At 39.3% G+C, this 16781-nt stretch overlaps 1 protein-coding gene across 10 annotated transcripts in view; it reads right to left on the bottom strand.

Annotated features, from left to right (window-relative positions):
• Ccdc88a (coiled-coil and HOOK domain protein 88A) overlaps positions 1-11522 on the bottom strand; it is a 157683-nt gene extending 146161 nt beyond the window's left edge. For all 10 annotated transcript variants that reach the window (XR_001576129.3, XR_013042861.1, XR_013042862.1 and 7 more), the window contains exons 1-2: positions 10942-11522; positions 10746-10846 (exon numbers count right to left, since the gene is read on the bottom strand). Coding sequence is in view for 7 of the 10 variants with exons in the window: in XM_006993183.4 (XP_006993245.1) it covers positions 10746-10846; positions 10942-11004 (164 nt within the window). In the remaining 3 variants the exon portion in view is untranslated. The remainder of the gene's footprint in view (positions 1-10745; positions 10847-10941) is intronic.
• Positions 11523-16781: the final 5259 nt, after the last annotated feature.

Below are 16781 nucleotides of genomic sequence, written 5' to 3'. Positions count from 1 at the left end.
ATATTTTAATTTTTTATAAAATGCAAATTGATTTCTAGAAAATTGCTGACTCCCAGATAAATTATATAAATGCAGGACCTCAAGTATTCCGACATCCTAAATAATAATTGTAATACATCCTTAAGTTCATACTTACTAAATGAATTTGAAAGTGAAATATGCCATTTATCAGGAAGGAAAATTTAAACAAATGTACAAATATGCAGTGTGGTGATTAGGAATGGCCTCCCTGAGCTCATTCACAGGTTTGACTGCTTGGTTTAGAGAGTAGTGCTACCTGACAGGCCTTAGCAGGTGTGGCCTGGGGTTGTAACTGGAGTGTTCCTGTGTCCACCCGGCTCCCGCAGCTGCTCAGACCGAATTAAACACACAGAGACTTATATTTCTTATGAACTGTATGACAGTGACAGGCTTCTTGCTACCTGTTCTTTTATCTTAAATTAACCTAATTCTATTCATCTATAAGTTGCCACGTGGCTCGTGCTTCTCATCGCGGTGGCTGGCAGCGTCTCCTGACTCAGCCTTCTTCCACCCAGCCTTCTCCTCTCTCCTTGTCCCACCTACAGTATCCTTCCTGCCTGGCTCCTGGCCAATCAGCGTTTTATTTATCAATCAGTCATAGCAACCTATATTCATAATATACAGGACACCCCACAGCAGGGATAGGTGTGGCCTTGGAGGAAGTATGCCACTGGGGTGGGCTTTGAGGTTTCAAATTCTCAAGCCTCGCCAGTGTCTCCTTTCTCCTGCTGCCTTTGCATCTAGATGTACCACTCTCCGTCATCACATCTCCCTACCATGAGGAATGGACTGAATCTCTGACACCAAGCCAGTCCCAAGGAACTGCTTTCCTGTGTAGGAGTTGCTGTGGTCAGTATCTCTTGACAGCAACAGAAACCCTGACTAAGACACACAGCTACTATAATGTTCTCAAACAAAGACAGGCACATGATGTTTTATATATTTAAATCTTTTAGGTGCAGAAAATAAACAATAAAGGCAAATTAAACATTTTTTAATTAACATTTTCTCCTATAGATACATACCTAAAAAAACTGCTCCACCTCAGTCTTAGCATCATCTTTTATACTGTCTTTTACACGTTTGATCTAGAATGTTATCAATTGTCTTGCCATGGCTCTTAATCTGTTCCTTTTCCAGTTGCATAGCCCAATCTGATCTAGGACCTGGCCACAACCATCACACCATCACCCATCCTTCTAACTTGCTCTTACCTGTCCCCTACCTTAGCTTTTCAGCACTCCTACAATTTAAAATGTACTGATCTACTGATATGTCCTCAATATTTAACAATAGGGTACGTGTTCAATTAGATTACATGAAGTTGTATACTAAACATCAAATGTATATCCTAAATTACACACTGAATCTATTTATGTAAATTAAGACTGAAGTCTTAATTTACAAAACAATATTTTAATCTCCTATTAAAAAATTGCAAATGGTTCTCAAATGAATGTTATATACAACCCAAATTATGCTAATTTTCAAATGTGCCATAATCCAGTTTATCCCCATTATACTTCTGTATGTGTAATATAATGTATAATAGTATAATATATAATGCACATGTAAAATAACCTTTCTTGTCTATAACTATTCAAATCCAGTTGTCCTTCAAGGATTGATTCAAATCTAAATTCTTCCATACATTGGTTTTCATGAGTATCCACACTTCCACAAGCCAAACCTACCTTGTAAGTATTTGATCTAACTAATCTACTCCCAATAACTATAATCTGGAATTTTACTATAGTTCATTCATTCTTTTAATCAGACTTTGTAAGATGTATTTCTGTACAACTTCTTATCCTTTATTCTCTGTAAATAACCCATGTTTCAACAAAAACCTAAGACCCAGTACCTAAAACTAAAGCACCTTCCCTGTTCTCTCAGTGCCCAGGGCAGGGAAATGGTTATGTTGCCAATGACACAGTGAATTTCAACTTCTTCTCTAGCATCTATTAGGAAATTAAGTCACATTAAAAGGTAACACTAACAATTTTTACTGAAGTATTACTGAGACATTCTGCAAATTTTTATTTTTCAATATAAAGATTGTGGGCTGAAGAGATGGCTCAGCCATTAAAAGCTAACGGCTCAGAACCAAAAATGCAAAGATTATGTTTATAAACCTATAAATTACCAGTTTTTATACAAAATTATTGTTTTGTAACAATACTGTTAAATTAGCTAATTACTGCCTTGTTTTCTACTTTTATTTTGAATTCATATTCATTTCTACCTCCAGTGGTAACTGAGAGATCAAGAAGAATGAACTGAGTTCCTTCTCAACTTGGTTATCTCTTCTCCAGTCAACTTGTGTACCTGTTAGCAACTGTCTAATTTTGGCCTTAATCACTATTCACACTCTCCAATTCCCTACAACTTCAATTTTCTACCCCCTTTCATCTTACTTCTTTTAAAACCTACTCTTCCTTCGTTCTTACTGCAACATCTAGCCCCAAACTCTTAAACTGTGGGTTACAACCCCATATGGAGTCATAAAACTGAATGCAGGGTTTGCAAATTATTGTCAGTATTCCATTGTATGGATACAACACAGTTTATACATTTACCTTACAAAGGATATCATGGTTGCTTTCAGTTTGGGGAAACTATGAATAAAGGTCCCAGAAATATTTTTTTGCTGTCATTTGTGTAAAAATGCAAGTTTTCACCTCATTGGGACAAATTTCTAGAAGTGAATTGCTAGTTCATATGGTAAGACAAAGTTTAGTTTTGTAAGAAAATGCCAAAATGTTTCCTAGGCCCAGTTTCTTAAAAATGTGGGTTATAATCCCATAGGGAAGTCACATAACTAAATATAGGGTAAAAAAAAAAAAAATCTGGCAACAGTGAAAGGTTTCTGAATACACAACATCCAAAACTGAAATCAAAATAAAATGCTAACAAAACCAAGATGTCTCTGGCAGCGCTTACCTGCACTGCGTCATAAAACTTACTTCAGCCTTGACTCTAAACAGAACATGGGTGCTGCACTGTGCATGTCATCATACCATGCAATGCCAGTGAACTCATTGCCTAAAACATCTTGGTTCAGATTCACGACTATTGTATGCCATAAATGTCACTGTTTTGAATGGATATACAGTGTTTCCTGCTCTTATGGAACCAATGACAGTTTAATTATGGAAAACAAATACTATAACCATTCTTCAGAATGTATCAAATTAGTGTATTTTTGTATGGTATTATGTTAGAATGTTTGATTTTTTAAATTGCTATGTTGAGTTTCATTTTTAAAAAGCTGTTCAATGAATTTTGGCTTGGGATAAAATCAGAATTTCTAATGGCCCTATCAAAATATTGATCATCTCTGAAAAATGCTGAAGATGCTTTACATCCTACAGTATCAAATATTCAGCCAAGACTTAACTCTTTATGTAAAAAATAAATATATCTTTATCATCAGATGTGAATTTGCTTTTGTTTTTAATAAATGATAGTTATATAAATATCAAAGAATTGCTTTAAAATAAATTACTGATTTATTCTTGGTAAATGCTTGATATGTATACCTATTTTATATAGCTATATAGCTAAGCTCATGGAAAAATTTCTCAAGTGAGATGAGGTCATCAGTGGAAAAAGTCTGAGTCCTGCTCTAGTCTACCAGCCCCTCTGATACCATCTGCTTTCCTCCTCACTTAACGCTCACACACCACTACCAAAGAATTCAATTACTGGAGAACTAACTGCAGAAAGAAGAAAAGAGGAAGGAAGGCATGAAGATGATGGAGTGTAGTAGGGAAGAAAATATGAACAAAATGCAATTATTTTTATTTATTATCCATAAAATGATACAATGAAACTGTACTGAGTGGTTTTGTGTGTCAACTTGACACAAGCTAGAGTCATCAGAGAGGAAAGAGCCTCCACTGAGGAAATGCCTCCTTGAGATCCAGCTGTAAGGGAATTTTCTCATTTAGTGATCAATGGGGGAAGGCCCAGCCCAAGGTGAGTGGGTCTATAAAAAGGTGGGCTGAGCAAGCTTTGTGAAGCAAGCCAGTCAGCATCTCCCCTCCATGGCCTCTGCATTAGCTCCTTCCTCCAGGATCCTGCCCTGTTTGAGTTTCTGTCCTGACTTCCTCAGTGATGAACAGCAATGCTGAAGTGTAAGCCAAATAATCCCTTTCCTCCCCAACTTGCTTTTTGGTCATGGCGTTTCACTGCAGCAACAGAAACCCTAAGACAGAAACCCATGATGTATGCTAAGCAAAAACAAAATAAATAAAGAATTTACTCACTTTAGAATCTATATTTTCTTCTATCCCATATTTCCAATTCTAAATAAATTTTATAGATATTTTTTCCAGTTCCTGAGCAACTAAAGATTACTGCTTAACCAACCATGCTGACTAGCTGTTCTAGTGTGAATATGTGATTTCCAAATTCAAATGGGCCTGTCCTCCTCTTTAACTCCCTTCGTGACTTCCCACCAACAGCCTTGCATTTTCCCATTTCCCTCAGGCCCATTGATTTTACCACTTTTATTTACATCTCCATGCTTTTTATTTACTGCATTTGCTTAAAACGTCTTTCCTTCTACTCTTGACTGTTAATGACTCCTTCTTTTCACCCTGATCATTTCTAAAAAATTTTTACACAGAGTTCAGTTATATCCTCCTTAAAAAGTTTCTTTTTGCCCCCATGGTTGGGAATCAAGCCTTTACACACCAGGCAAGCACTCTATTACCTAACCACATCCTAGCTCTACAAAAGTTCTTCCATGTAGAGAGAGACACCACTTCCCTCCTTAGGCCAATACTGTATCAAGATCCTCCTCCTACTTAGTATAAAAGACTTCATTGGTAGAGAAATGAGCACATCCCAGGACTTAGCAGGCAGCACTCAGAAACTACCCACTTAATGAAAAGACCTTTGAAATTAACCATCTCTTCATGCATCTCACCCAGTATTATATCTGGATGCTGGCAAAGTATTTCTGCTCTGAATTCCACTCTTAGCCTCACTGGGCCACACACTTCCACTAAGTAAGAAGTCCATATAAACAAACTGATACATACCAACTCCTCTTTTGCAGATGACACTTTTAACCCAACTTCACAAAAAACCTCTCCCCCAAGTCTGTCCTATGGACAGACAAATGCAAAGGAGCAGTAATTTGGAGAGGGAATTCTGAGAACCTCAATTGGACACACTAGGCATGCCTTTACATGAAACCTCTTTGTGGTAACAGAAAAAGCCAGGAATGATGAAAGGAGTCTGTGTTCAATCATGCTCTACTATGAATGGTCAATTTATAAATTCTAAATTTTACTAATTCTAAATGTGAGCCCTTTAAAGATACTATAATGATATATGTATCATGGTAAAAGACTAAAATACATTTAACCATTTGCTAGCTTGTCTTATAGTCTCTTAGTATTTATACCTATTATAAATGAATGTCTGCCCTAGGTCCCACAAATATTAGGGCAGATCTCCTTTCATTAACCTACTTTTATGAATTATTAAAACATCATTATAGGATGAAGAAAGCATAGAAGTAAAATCAGAAATGAGATTATTAAAGATTATTTTCCAACTTTAATAACTGGTTAAATATTTTATTAAAGTAACAAATCTACACTTTAAATCTTAAGGCTATGATTTCTATTTTTATATCACATCAATCTAAAAACATTGTTTATTACTGACTAAATTAAATGTCTTAATAAAGTAAAATCTCAAATATTGTTTTTAAATTTGAAACTACTCCCCAGTTAGTATCAAACTGTTTCATAGGTCCTAAAAGAAAGTCAACAAGTATCTTTTTGAAAAAAACAGTTAAGAATTGGTCTTACTTTCTATTTATCCTGTGAGAATGTTTCCCATACTTAACATTACAAAGATAATTCTTGGTGAAATACTTAAATGCATACCCGTATGTAACAACTAATCGACCTGCTCTTCTCTAGTTCTCCTAAGTCTTCAAGTGCAGGGATCAGTTACACAGAGAAACAGTCCATCACCTCAGAATGCTCTTGAATGAACAACTCTCAACATACTGGATGTCATCCTGACAATTCCTGGAACTGGAACTGAAAGCACTCCTGATTACAGTTCCACACAAAACCATGGCCTGTCATGCACACCTCCTCTCATGGGAGACACAACACAGGAAGAGTATTTTTCTTCTTTATTGATATCAAGCCATATATCTAATAAGTGCAGTGAAGGACTATTTCACTCAGTTAAAGTAGGAAAATGCCCTGAAGCACAGAGAATAGCTGGCTTCTCATTCTAGAGCTCTGAAGAGCTTTTCCCTCCTGTTATTTAAAGATAGCTAAATGCTATGTCACAAGCTCTGACATTCTTTGATTCAAGAACTACTCAATAAAATCCAAGAGTTATCTCTAAATACAATGAACTCCCCATCAGTGAACAAAGTACAAAATTCTAAGACAAGGTTAATAGAATGTCACAAAGAAGTCATCTTCTCATTTTCAGGGTCTGGGTCCAAACTGCTAACACCAGCATCATTGATATAATAAATATTCTTATTCTTAACGAATACTTTGAATGAAAAAATTTCAGTACTAAGCTTCCTCTAATAAAAATCTATATTCCATATGAAAGCAGTAAGATAAGAGCAAAAATGTAATTAAACTATATAAACTGATTTCTACTTCTTGACAAGAACCAAATTTACCCTCCTTCCTGAAACAATTGGGCACCAGGGGAAGACAAAACATATGAAATATTTTTCAAGACACTGAACATGAGGCAACAAAAACCATGATCCCTGATAGAACATGATGAACCCAACAACAGCCTCATCTTCCTGCCTACAAGATCTCCAGTCCATGAACAGGGAGGAGGAAACCTGGGTAATGCAGTAGACTCCCTGTGTTTAGTTGAGTAGAGAGAGCTAAGCCTGGAGGCAATGCAGCTACATACGCATGGCAGGATATCATAGAGGAGAAGACCACAGAGAATACAGTTACAGACTTCAGCTGAGTTCCTGTCAGTACATGTAAGTGTCCTTAACACTATGCAAAGGCATTGAAAGAACCAAAACATTATTTCAGGTAACAACACAAACAGTTACTGTTCCTACCAATCACAGTACTTGGGAGAGTTTTGACTCAGTACAAAAAAGCACTGCCTAACAAACTTCACAGCCACTATGGTGGTGCACACTTTTGATCCCAGTACTTGGGAGGCAGGGGCAGGTGGATCTTCGTGAGATCAGCCTGGCCTATATAGCAACTTCTAGGAAAGTAAGGGCTATGCAGAGAGACTCTGTCTCAAATTAATTAACTAATTAATTAAATGCAAATTCTGAAAAGATAAAACTGTTTCTGGGTAACTTAAATACATCCCAGAACAAAGCTCAAGATTTCTGTATTTTATGGAACAGTAAAACATCCAATATCTAACAAGAAGGGAGAATTTCAAATATTTGACATCTAATAAAAATCACCAGAATAAAAAGGAAAGAAATATAACCCATACTGAGGAGAAAAATCAATCAAAACCAACTTAATGAAATGACAGAATTAGTAGACATGGCAGTAATACAATTATAACTATATTCTAAAGGGATAAAACTGAAAAATCTAAACATAGGAAATATAATGGGCAAGCTTTCTACAGAGTAAACTATGTCTGAAGTGAAATACATGCTGGGTAGGATTAAACATAATAGAACAGATTTATGAATATCACAACAGACTATTCAAAATCAAAGAAAACAACAACAACAAAACCACCAATGAACCTCTCAATAAGCTTTAAAACCACATCTAAGAACTTAATATACATGTAACTGGACTTCCAAAAGGAGAAAAGACAAATTCATGTAGACATGTGTATACGTACACACACACACTGTATATTTAAAGAAACAATGCCTTCATTTTTTCCAAATTTGGTAAAAATAAAACCCACAGATCCAAGAAACTCAACAAACTTCAAGTATAAGGAACACAAAGAAAAATACACCATTTCATTTACAAAGGATTCTTGCTCATAAATTCTATAACCAAATGTAATCTACAAATTTTTTAAACTAAGGTTCATCTTTAGCTTAACTATCCTTTCATGGCAGTTTCAACTAGTATTTTAATAGAGTTCATTAGGTCATACAGTCAACTGAGTAAACTATATAGTACAATTTCTAACTAACTGTTGGCAAAATATAGTTCTTAAAAACAATGTATTGTGGTGAGACATGACAGAGCATGCATTTAATCCCAGCACCTGTAAGGCAGAGGCAAGTGGCTCTGAGAGTTCCAGGCCAGCCTCATCTACACAGCCAGGGGTACATAACAACTCTGTACCTAAAAACAAACAAACAAAATAGCAATAAGATACTCTGTTGCTCTCCCACTTAAACATACTTGTATTGACCCAATTTTAACAAATTATTTTAAGAAAGCAAAAAATACTTCTTTTCCTTTTATTTCCCTTATATAGGTCATTCAGAACAGAATCAGGACACTAAACATCATTTAGAGAAGCTGAGAGGTGGAACAGAAAACACAGAAGTAGATTTGAGGTTTGGAAAGCAGCTCGTCCCCTCCCAAGGGGCTAGGGAGAATCTGGCAACTATTCTTTTAGAACATCACTATTTTCAAAATATATATATATTTAAATTAAAGTGTGAAATCAAAGTGAAAACAGCTAATATATTCTTAACTCTTCACCCAGTACTAAGTTTCAAAAACAAATAAAAACATTAAATAAAAAAACATAGCCGGGCGGTGGTGGTGCACGCCTTTAATCCCAGCACTCGGGAGGCAGAGGCAGGTGGATCTCTGTGAGTTCGAGGCCAGCCTGGGCTACCAAGTGAGTCCCAGGAAAGGCGCAAAGCTACACAGAGAAACCCTGTCTCGAAAAACCAAAAAACAAAACAAAACAACAAAAAAAAAAAACTTTAAGGTGAAAAATTAATGTATTTTTCCTATTTTGGTAGGATTTCAGCATTCAAAATTCAAATTTTCCTGCCTAAAATTAAACAGATATAGAAACATAAGGGAAACTGGGAGTATCTATAATAGCTTCCCCTCCTAAAACAGTGTTACAGTATTCTATCATTTTACTTAGGACATAGTAGGATATGTCAAACAAAAAGTAATTCTATAAATATTTGCTAAGAATGCACTAATCCTGAAAATGTCTACATTCTTTTTTCCTTTCTAAGGAAAAAAAATACATATATTTTTAGCTAATTCAAGTGCCTACACACACAACAATTTTTCTTTGGAATAGGTATAAAAACAACAGTACTTCCTGTAGGGTCACACACACATGCAAACAGCACAGGAATCTCTGAGGACCCGGAGGTCAGCGCTGAACAACCTCATGTATTTCGATTCTAAACTCGTGCTGGTTCGCTTTCTGCTGCTGTGCTAAACACATGACCAGAAAAAAAGCAGCTTGCGGAGGACTTCCAGGTAACAGTTCCTCACTGAAAACATCACGGCAGGAGCTGTAGGCAGGGACTGAAGCAGAGACCATGGAGAAATGCTGTTTACTGGCCCCCCATACCTTTCTTACACCATTGACCACCTGCCCAGAGATGGCACTGCCAGCAGTGGGCAGGGCCACCCACATCAAGCAACCAAGAAAATGCCCCACAGACATGCCTACAGGCAAAAATGACAGTCATTTTAAATCTCAACTGAGGTTCCCTTTTCCATGATGACCCTTGTGTCAAGATGACAAAAACCCAACCAGCACAAACCTCTTAAAATAGAAAATGTACAAAGAAAAATCATTTCCCATAAAATACGAAATTGACATATGCAAAATGAACAGCATACAAATTCAAATAACAGTATTTATACGCATCAATTTCTCACATATATAAAAGACAGAAGTATCTTCAAACAAAAGTTATGAGATTACTCTTGTAATAAGACTCTATTAAAAAGGAAGTATCTAAATTCAACTGTAATATCAGCGAGTAACAATCACTGAAGCACTACAATACCATAATAAGATGTAGCCATTTTTATTTCTCTGATTTAAGTACTAATATGCTTCCAGTATTCAATTTCTATCTCAGAACCCACATTTCTACTTAGCAGGAACTCAATATGACAATCAAAAGATTTAATTAACCTAGCTGTCAAGACTTTAGTTATTTACATAAACCTCAAAATATCTTTAAATAATTCCCCAAATACTAAGCAATTTAATAATTCATTAAAAATACAATAAGTCATCTAATCAGACTTAGATATTTACAATGCTTGCTACAGAACTCTTCCTGACCAATCAGTAATTTTAACTAATTTTTCACTTCTGAAATACTAAACTTCACCAGTTTCAATTTTTGAACCATTTATTCTTAGATTTAAAAGGTTCTTAAGAAACGTATTTGCTCATAACTTGACAGTTAAGTCTTTTTCCTCTCGTAGACAAGATTTCTCTGTCCCCGTCATTTTACCAAATTACCAAAGATAACACAATGTGGATTGAATTTCAGCGCTGAAGACAATGAATGTCAATACAGACAGGACTGGCAGAGTGAAAGACTGAAAGTTTCTCAATTTTAAGAGGTGTAACTACTTGGTTAATAAGCAGGATGGGCACATAAGATTACCACTCCTCCCAAGATCCAATTAAATCACCTGATTTTTTTTCTCTGGCCAAAGAACCAAATTAAGGGTTTAAGACGTGAAATCTAAGTTCAAAGTATGTTATTTTTCAAAGAAAACAAGTTACCAAGAGAAGAAAGCACTTACATTTGGAGCATGACCTGGTTCAAGAATACCCCATCCACCAAGGCCACATATTCATCCAGGTTGGTCCCATTTCCTGCAGCCAGAGGTCCAAACGTTTTAACCTAGAACACAAGGAGTATCACGACGTTAACGCCCACCTCCTCTCTGCAGCCACAAATAACACAGCAAAATATACAATAAAGGACATCTCACTTACCCAAGTGACCAAGGGGCTGGTCATGAACTGCTCCAGAAGGGGAGTAAAGATTTCGTTCTCCATTTTACAGATTATATATTCGGGAGGGGGGGAAAGGGGAAGTACCACAAATACGCCTAGGGAATTGGTCACTAAACGTAGAAGTAGGACGAAATCAATGAAAGTCCATTTCGGCAGCGGAGGAAAATCCCATCGAAGAGGGGGAAGGACTCTCCCTCCTCAAAACCCCCCAGGGGAAACGAGCCCAAATCCCGCGCAGAGCCGCAGCCGGCGCTGGCAGTGTCTGCACCGGAGAGGAGGGGCAGAAGAAAGGCATCTGGAGGAGGAGGACGCGAAGAGCGGCCAGGGCACCAGACAAAAAGCCCGTCAAGGTTGCCCCGCTCCCTCCGGGAGGGAGCCGGCCAGCGCAGCGGCCGCCGAGGAATCGAGCCCAACGCTGAGGCTGAGGGGCGTCCGGGCTGGACCTGGGCGAGCGGCTCCGGGCGTTCCAGCGGCCGGCGGGCACGGGGCGCCGGGAGCGTCCGCCCGCAGCCCTCGCCTGCTCAGGCGCGGCTCGCCCCGCGCCGGGCGCTCACCATCCCTCCGCGGCCTCGCGCTCGCTTCAGCCCCCTTGCCCTGCCCGGGGCCGGGGGCTCCGCCGCGCGCCCCTAACCGTCCGGCTGCGGTGCCTCGGCGACGCCCGGGCGCTCCCCCACCGCCGCCGCGCTCCAGCCTGCTCCGCCGCCCTCTGGAGGAGCCGGGGTAACGGCCTCAGAACCGCAGTGCCGCAGCACACCCGCGCCCGCCGCCGGCCGGCCGGGCGAGCGCGCCGCTCCCTCCGCGCCCGTATCCTTCCGCCGACTCCCCGCCCTCCGCGCCGCTGCCTCTGGATTGTGGGAGAAGAAAACCGCTGCATGGGCGCGCCCCCGCGCGCGCGCGCCCCCGGCCGGCCCGCCGCCGCCCAGATCCCGGCGGCGCGCGCGGGCGAGCGGGCGAGCGGGCGCGGGTGCTGCAGCTGCCGCGGTGGCCCGCGTCGCGCCCGCGCCCCGGACGGCTGCCAGGGCCCAGGGGGCGGGGATGGGCTAGGCTGAGGAAGGGGGTCTGCCTGCTTGTTCGCTCATGCTTAATTATGGTTTATTTCCTCCCGGAGTGCCTGCTTTGATGTGCGAAGGAAGGGGAACGAAGCCCATCTCTTTCCAACACGAGGGATGCAGACATCCTCTTTCCGACACTTCCATTTGCTCTGTTAAACACGCTTTTTCGTCCGCGGAAAGGAATAGGAAAACTGCAGCAAAAAGCAAAGGCACATCTTGGGAGGGCGGAAGAGGGGGTCGATTGTGTTTTTCCTTCTTTCCCTGAAAAAGAAACACAAAACAAAAAAGTCGTCCTCTAAACAAGAATAGTCTTGAAAGTTCAAGTGAAATTTAGGCTTTTGAGTAACCAAAGCTGCCTTTCAACATGGCATTCCCTAACTGGAGCTCCCGTGATTCAGGCATTGTTTTTTGACTGGTTGGTCATCGAAAAATATCCAAAACTAAGAGCCACACGAGAAAATATTTGTAAGTCATCCAAGTTGTGTGACATGTATCAAAAATCATTTATGTTGTGCACTAGTGGACCCATCAAAATAAACAGTTCCCTAGCAAGCTAAATATTATTCCTCCTCATGTCCAAATGTCATTCCTTATCATATCTATAGTACACCTAGGATGAAATGGAGTGTCAAACACTTTTTTCCCCAAAACAATATAGTATTGTGATTTTACAATGCATTGTGTATTGTATGGTATTTACATATACTTATCTACTTTGACTACTACTATTTTTTTGATGATGTGTACTTCTTGTATCTCTTATTTCATTTTTATTGTATGGATGATTTGCCTTGCATGTATATATGTTCACTACGTATGTGCCTGGTCCCTATGGAGGTCAGAAAAGGGCATCAGATCCCCTGGAACAGGAGTTACAAACGGCTGTGATCCACTATGTGGGGGCTGGGAATCAAACCCAGGTTTTCTGAAGGAGCGGCTGGTACTCTTAACTGCTGAGCCATCTCTCCAGCCCTCATATTTTAAGTTAACAGTAAAAATGTTTTATCATATACAGGATTAAATAGCACAGTTCCTTGGAGCCTGACTCCTGGATCTCTGATGGCAAGACTCACGAGCTGTGTGAAGCTAGACACAGACTGAGCCTTTCTGTGCTTCCCTGTCTTCATATGGAAAGCAAGAAAAGCAGTAAGTTTCAATGCAATGGCAGTTCACAACAAATGCTCTGTTACTGTGATTGGTGTGTTTTCATCATTGTTCCCCCAAACGTGAAATCTTTACCAAAAGCTTGAAATATCACAGCTTCTACTTGAGTTCAGTTACAGGAAGAAATACTGGGGCTGGAGAGATGGCTCAGCATTTAAGAGGACCTGAGTTCAATTCCCAGCACCCACATGGTGGCTCACAACCATCTGTAACTCCAGTCCTGGAGGATCGACACCCTCCTCCCTCCTCTGTGGGCACTGCATGTTCATGGTGCACAGTCATACAGGCAGGCAAAACATCCATACACAAAAACAAATGAAACGTTTAAAAAAAACCCAGGAAGAAATATCTTGCTTTTGGAGAATCTGGAAACAAATATCCTTCCAAAATCATCTTAATTCAAATTAGAATGCATTCATGTGGTCAAGAACACAGACTTGCCTTTCCCTGGCCTAGACACACATCCTGAGTCATCCTGGTTGCAAGAAATCTTTTCCTTTTGTTCTTGCTGACTCTTTCTTAATCACAGTTCTTTATTTGGCAAGTGAGATGTAGCAGGAGAGCTGGCACCAGGATGGAAGCGTGGCTTTTAGGAGCACCAGTGCCTAACGTTTTTACGTCTCTTTGTAATGCCTCAGAAACCTAACTACATGAAAGGGTCCCTTCCTATACCCAGATTGTTCTAAGACAGGCGAACCTGCTTCACTGAAGAGTGAAAACCCAGGAAGAACTGACAAGTGTGATCAGGCAAAATACATTCTGGATAGTGTTGACTGAAGGTTGACTGAAGGGTTAGAACAGGAACATTACATTAACTTAGCACTGTTATCCAATTTACATTTAGTATCCAACCCATCCTTCACTGAAATCTGGATTCCCCTCTGGAACCAGATGGCCCAGATGCTTCCTGGTCTATCTTTAGGTTACACACACACACACACACACACACACACACACACACACACACACACACACACTTCAACAAAGAAACATGAGGAGTTAATTGTAAAAACAGGAAACTTTAGACCAGACTGAGGTCTGCAGGAACTTATTTGAAAACCTACCAATTTACAATTCTTTAGTTTAGTAGCAGCCTTAGAAATGTTTTATAATATCTCAAGAGTGCAATCAGGGAACTTCTCTGTCTGGCAAAAGAGGGATTATGCATTATGCACCATTTAAGTGTCTTTGAATTGCAACATCCTGTAAGATTAAATCCAAAAGTTTTCTATCCTCCTTTCAATTAGAAATATATTTCTAAAGACTTCTTTAAAGTTCCTTTGTTTTGTATTTTGAAGACATTTTTGTATCTATCCCTTCTCAAAATAGTAAATCTAACAGGAAAAGACATTAGGGGGAAAATACTTCCTCTGCTTAGAGTCTAAGTTACTTGAGCAGCTCTCTTCAATACGAATGGCTGGAGTGTGCCATTGGAAAGTCATTACAGAAAGTTTCATCCTGTGTATTAGAATTGCGTCCCCATCACATTTTACATATCTGTAACACAGGAGCTCTCATACATACCACAACCAATGTGTATTTTGATCTATACTATAGGAAGTAACAGACTTGCCTCCAACCAACCTCCAATATAAAACAAATATTTTAAGTACAAATTTGCAGAAATAATCACATCTATAAACAGTAAAATGTCACCATTATTTAACACCACAGAGTAGAAATATCTGAAATGTCCATATGAATGAAACACAAATCTTTTGGTAAACAACATGAAGTAGTGAGAGGTGCTATATCATGGATGAACCTGGAAAGTATTACGCTAAGCAAAAAATCAGTTACAAAGGACAACAAATTGCATGATTCCGTTTATGTAAATATCCATAGTAGAGACAGCACTATAGAGGAATAAAAAAGGTTAGTGGTGCCCAGGGCTGGAGCAGGAGTGTTTGGGGAGGAGAGGTGCAGGGATATTTCCTTCTGAGAAAATGAAAATATCAGGAAATCGATTTTAGTAATAGACATATAACTCTGTAAATATGTTTAAAAGTCACTGGATTGTAGACCTTAAATGGATGAATTATGTAGGATATAAATTATATCTCAATAAAGTTTTCTAAAACAAAACAGTATCATTGCCCCATGAAAAGAATGTTTATATCACCAGAATATCCATTCTCCATTTGGTCGTATGTCTGTGGTCTCTGCTATCTGAGCAGTTAAGGCAGCAAGATCACTTGAGTACAGGAGTGAGTTTATGACCACCTTGGACAGCATATTATGACCTGTAAAAGAAAGAGAGTGAGAAAGTAAGAGACAGAGGAGATAGGTGATAGATAGATAGATAGATACATAGATACATAGATAGATGATAGATGACAGATAGATAGATAGATAGATAGATAGATGATAGATAGATAGATAGATAGATAGATAGATAGATAGATAGATAGATGATAGATAGATAGATAGATAGGTAGACAGATAGACAGATGATAGATAGATAGATAGATAGATAGATAGATAGATAGATAGATAGATGATAGATAGATAGATGGATAGATAGACAGACAGATAGATAGATAGGTAGACAGATGATAGAGAGAGAGGGAGAGGGAAGACAGGAGAGGGGAGGGCAGGGAAAGGAAGAGGAGAAATCTGATCTCTTGTAGACTTTTCTAAGAGCCCCTTGGTCCCTTCTAGGGCACAGTACACAGGACCTCACTTTTTCCCATCAGGCCTCGTTTCCTATAGATTCTGCTCTCTCTCTCTCTCTCTCTCTCTCTCTCTCTCTCTCTCTCTCTCTCTCTCAAACTTATTTATTTTACCAGGTGTGATAGCACATCTTTAATCCCAGCACTCCAGAGGTAGAGGCAGGCAGGTCTCTATGAGTTTGAGGCTAGCCTGATCTACATACTGATGTATAGACCATAGTGAGACCCTGTCTCAATCCCACCCTACTCCAGCCCCTCAAAAAAAAAAAAAACAACACTTTTATTTTGTGTTAGTAGATTCAATGGTGTGTGTGTTGGGGGGGGGGGTTGGTGGCAGATAACCTGTGGAAGTGGGTTGTCTCCTTCCATATGTGAGCCCTAGAGCTAGAACTCAAGTTATGAGGCTTGCCTGAAAGCTCCTTTACCTGCCAACACATTTCACAGGCCATAGGTTCCACGGTCTTTTAAAAGCAACACACACTGGCGGCCAATCCTCTAGCACATAGGTCTTGGGAAATATTTAAGGTCCACATCATAAGAAACTCATAGCAGGAAGCTTCTGAGGGCTCTTGTAATTAGCTAATGACCTTGGAGAGACATTAGCTAGAGATTATTGCTTCAAGTGAAATTTAAGGACTAAATGATTTGCCCCAGGACATTGAATTCATAAAAAGATAAACCCTCAAGAAAGCCTTTACAAATTTTTCCAAACAAAATCTTAAACCCACACATAGGCATCATTTAATCTTTTACTTTTCTCAAGTCAATATGTAATAGAATTGGGCTTCTCAACACCCAAATTATTCTTAGTTTTCATATATGTCTTAGTTATGGTTTCTATTACTGTGAAGAGACACCATAACTGTAGCAACTCTTACAAAGCAACTCCTTTAATTGAGATGGCAGCTTACAGTTTCAGAAGTTCATCATC

Source organism: Peromyscus maniculatus, chromosome 10 (genome assembly GCF_049852395.1).
Source record: "Peromyscus maniculatus bairdii isolate BWxNUB_F1_BW_parent chromosome 10, HU_Pman_BW_mat_3.1, whole genome shotgun sequence".
Taxonomy (NCBI): Eukaryota; Metazoa; Chordata; class Mammalia; order Rodentia; family Cricetidae; genus Peromyscus; species Peromyscus maniculatus.
The sequence above is the reverse complement of the archived record's forward strand: the minus strand, read 5'-3'. Positions and strand labels throughout refer to the sequence as shown.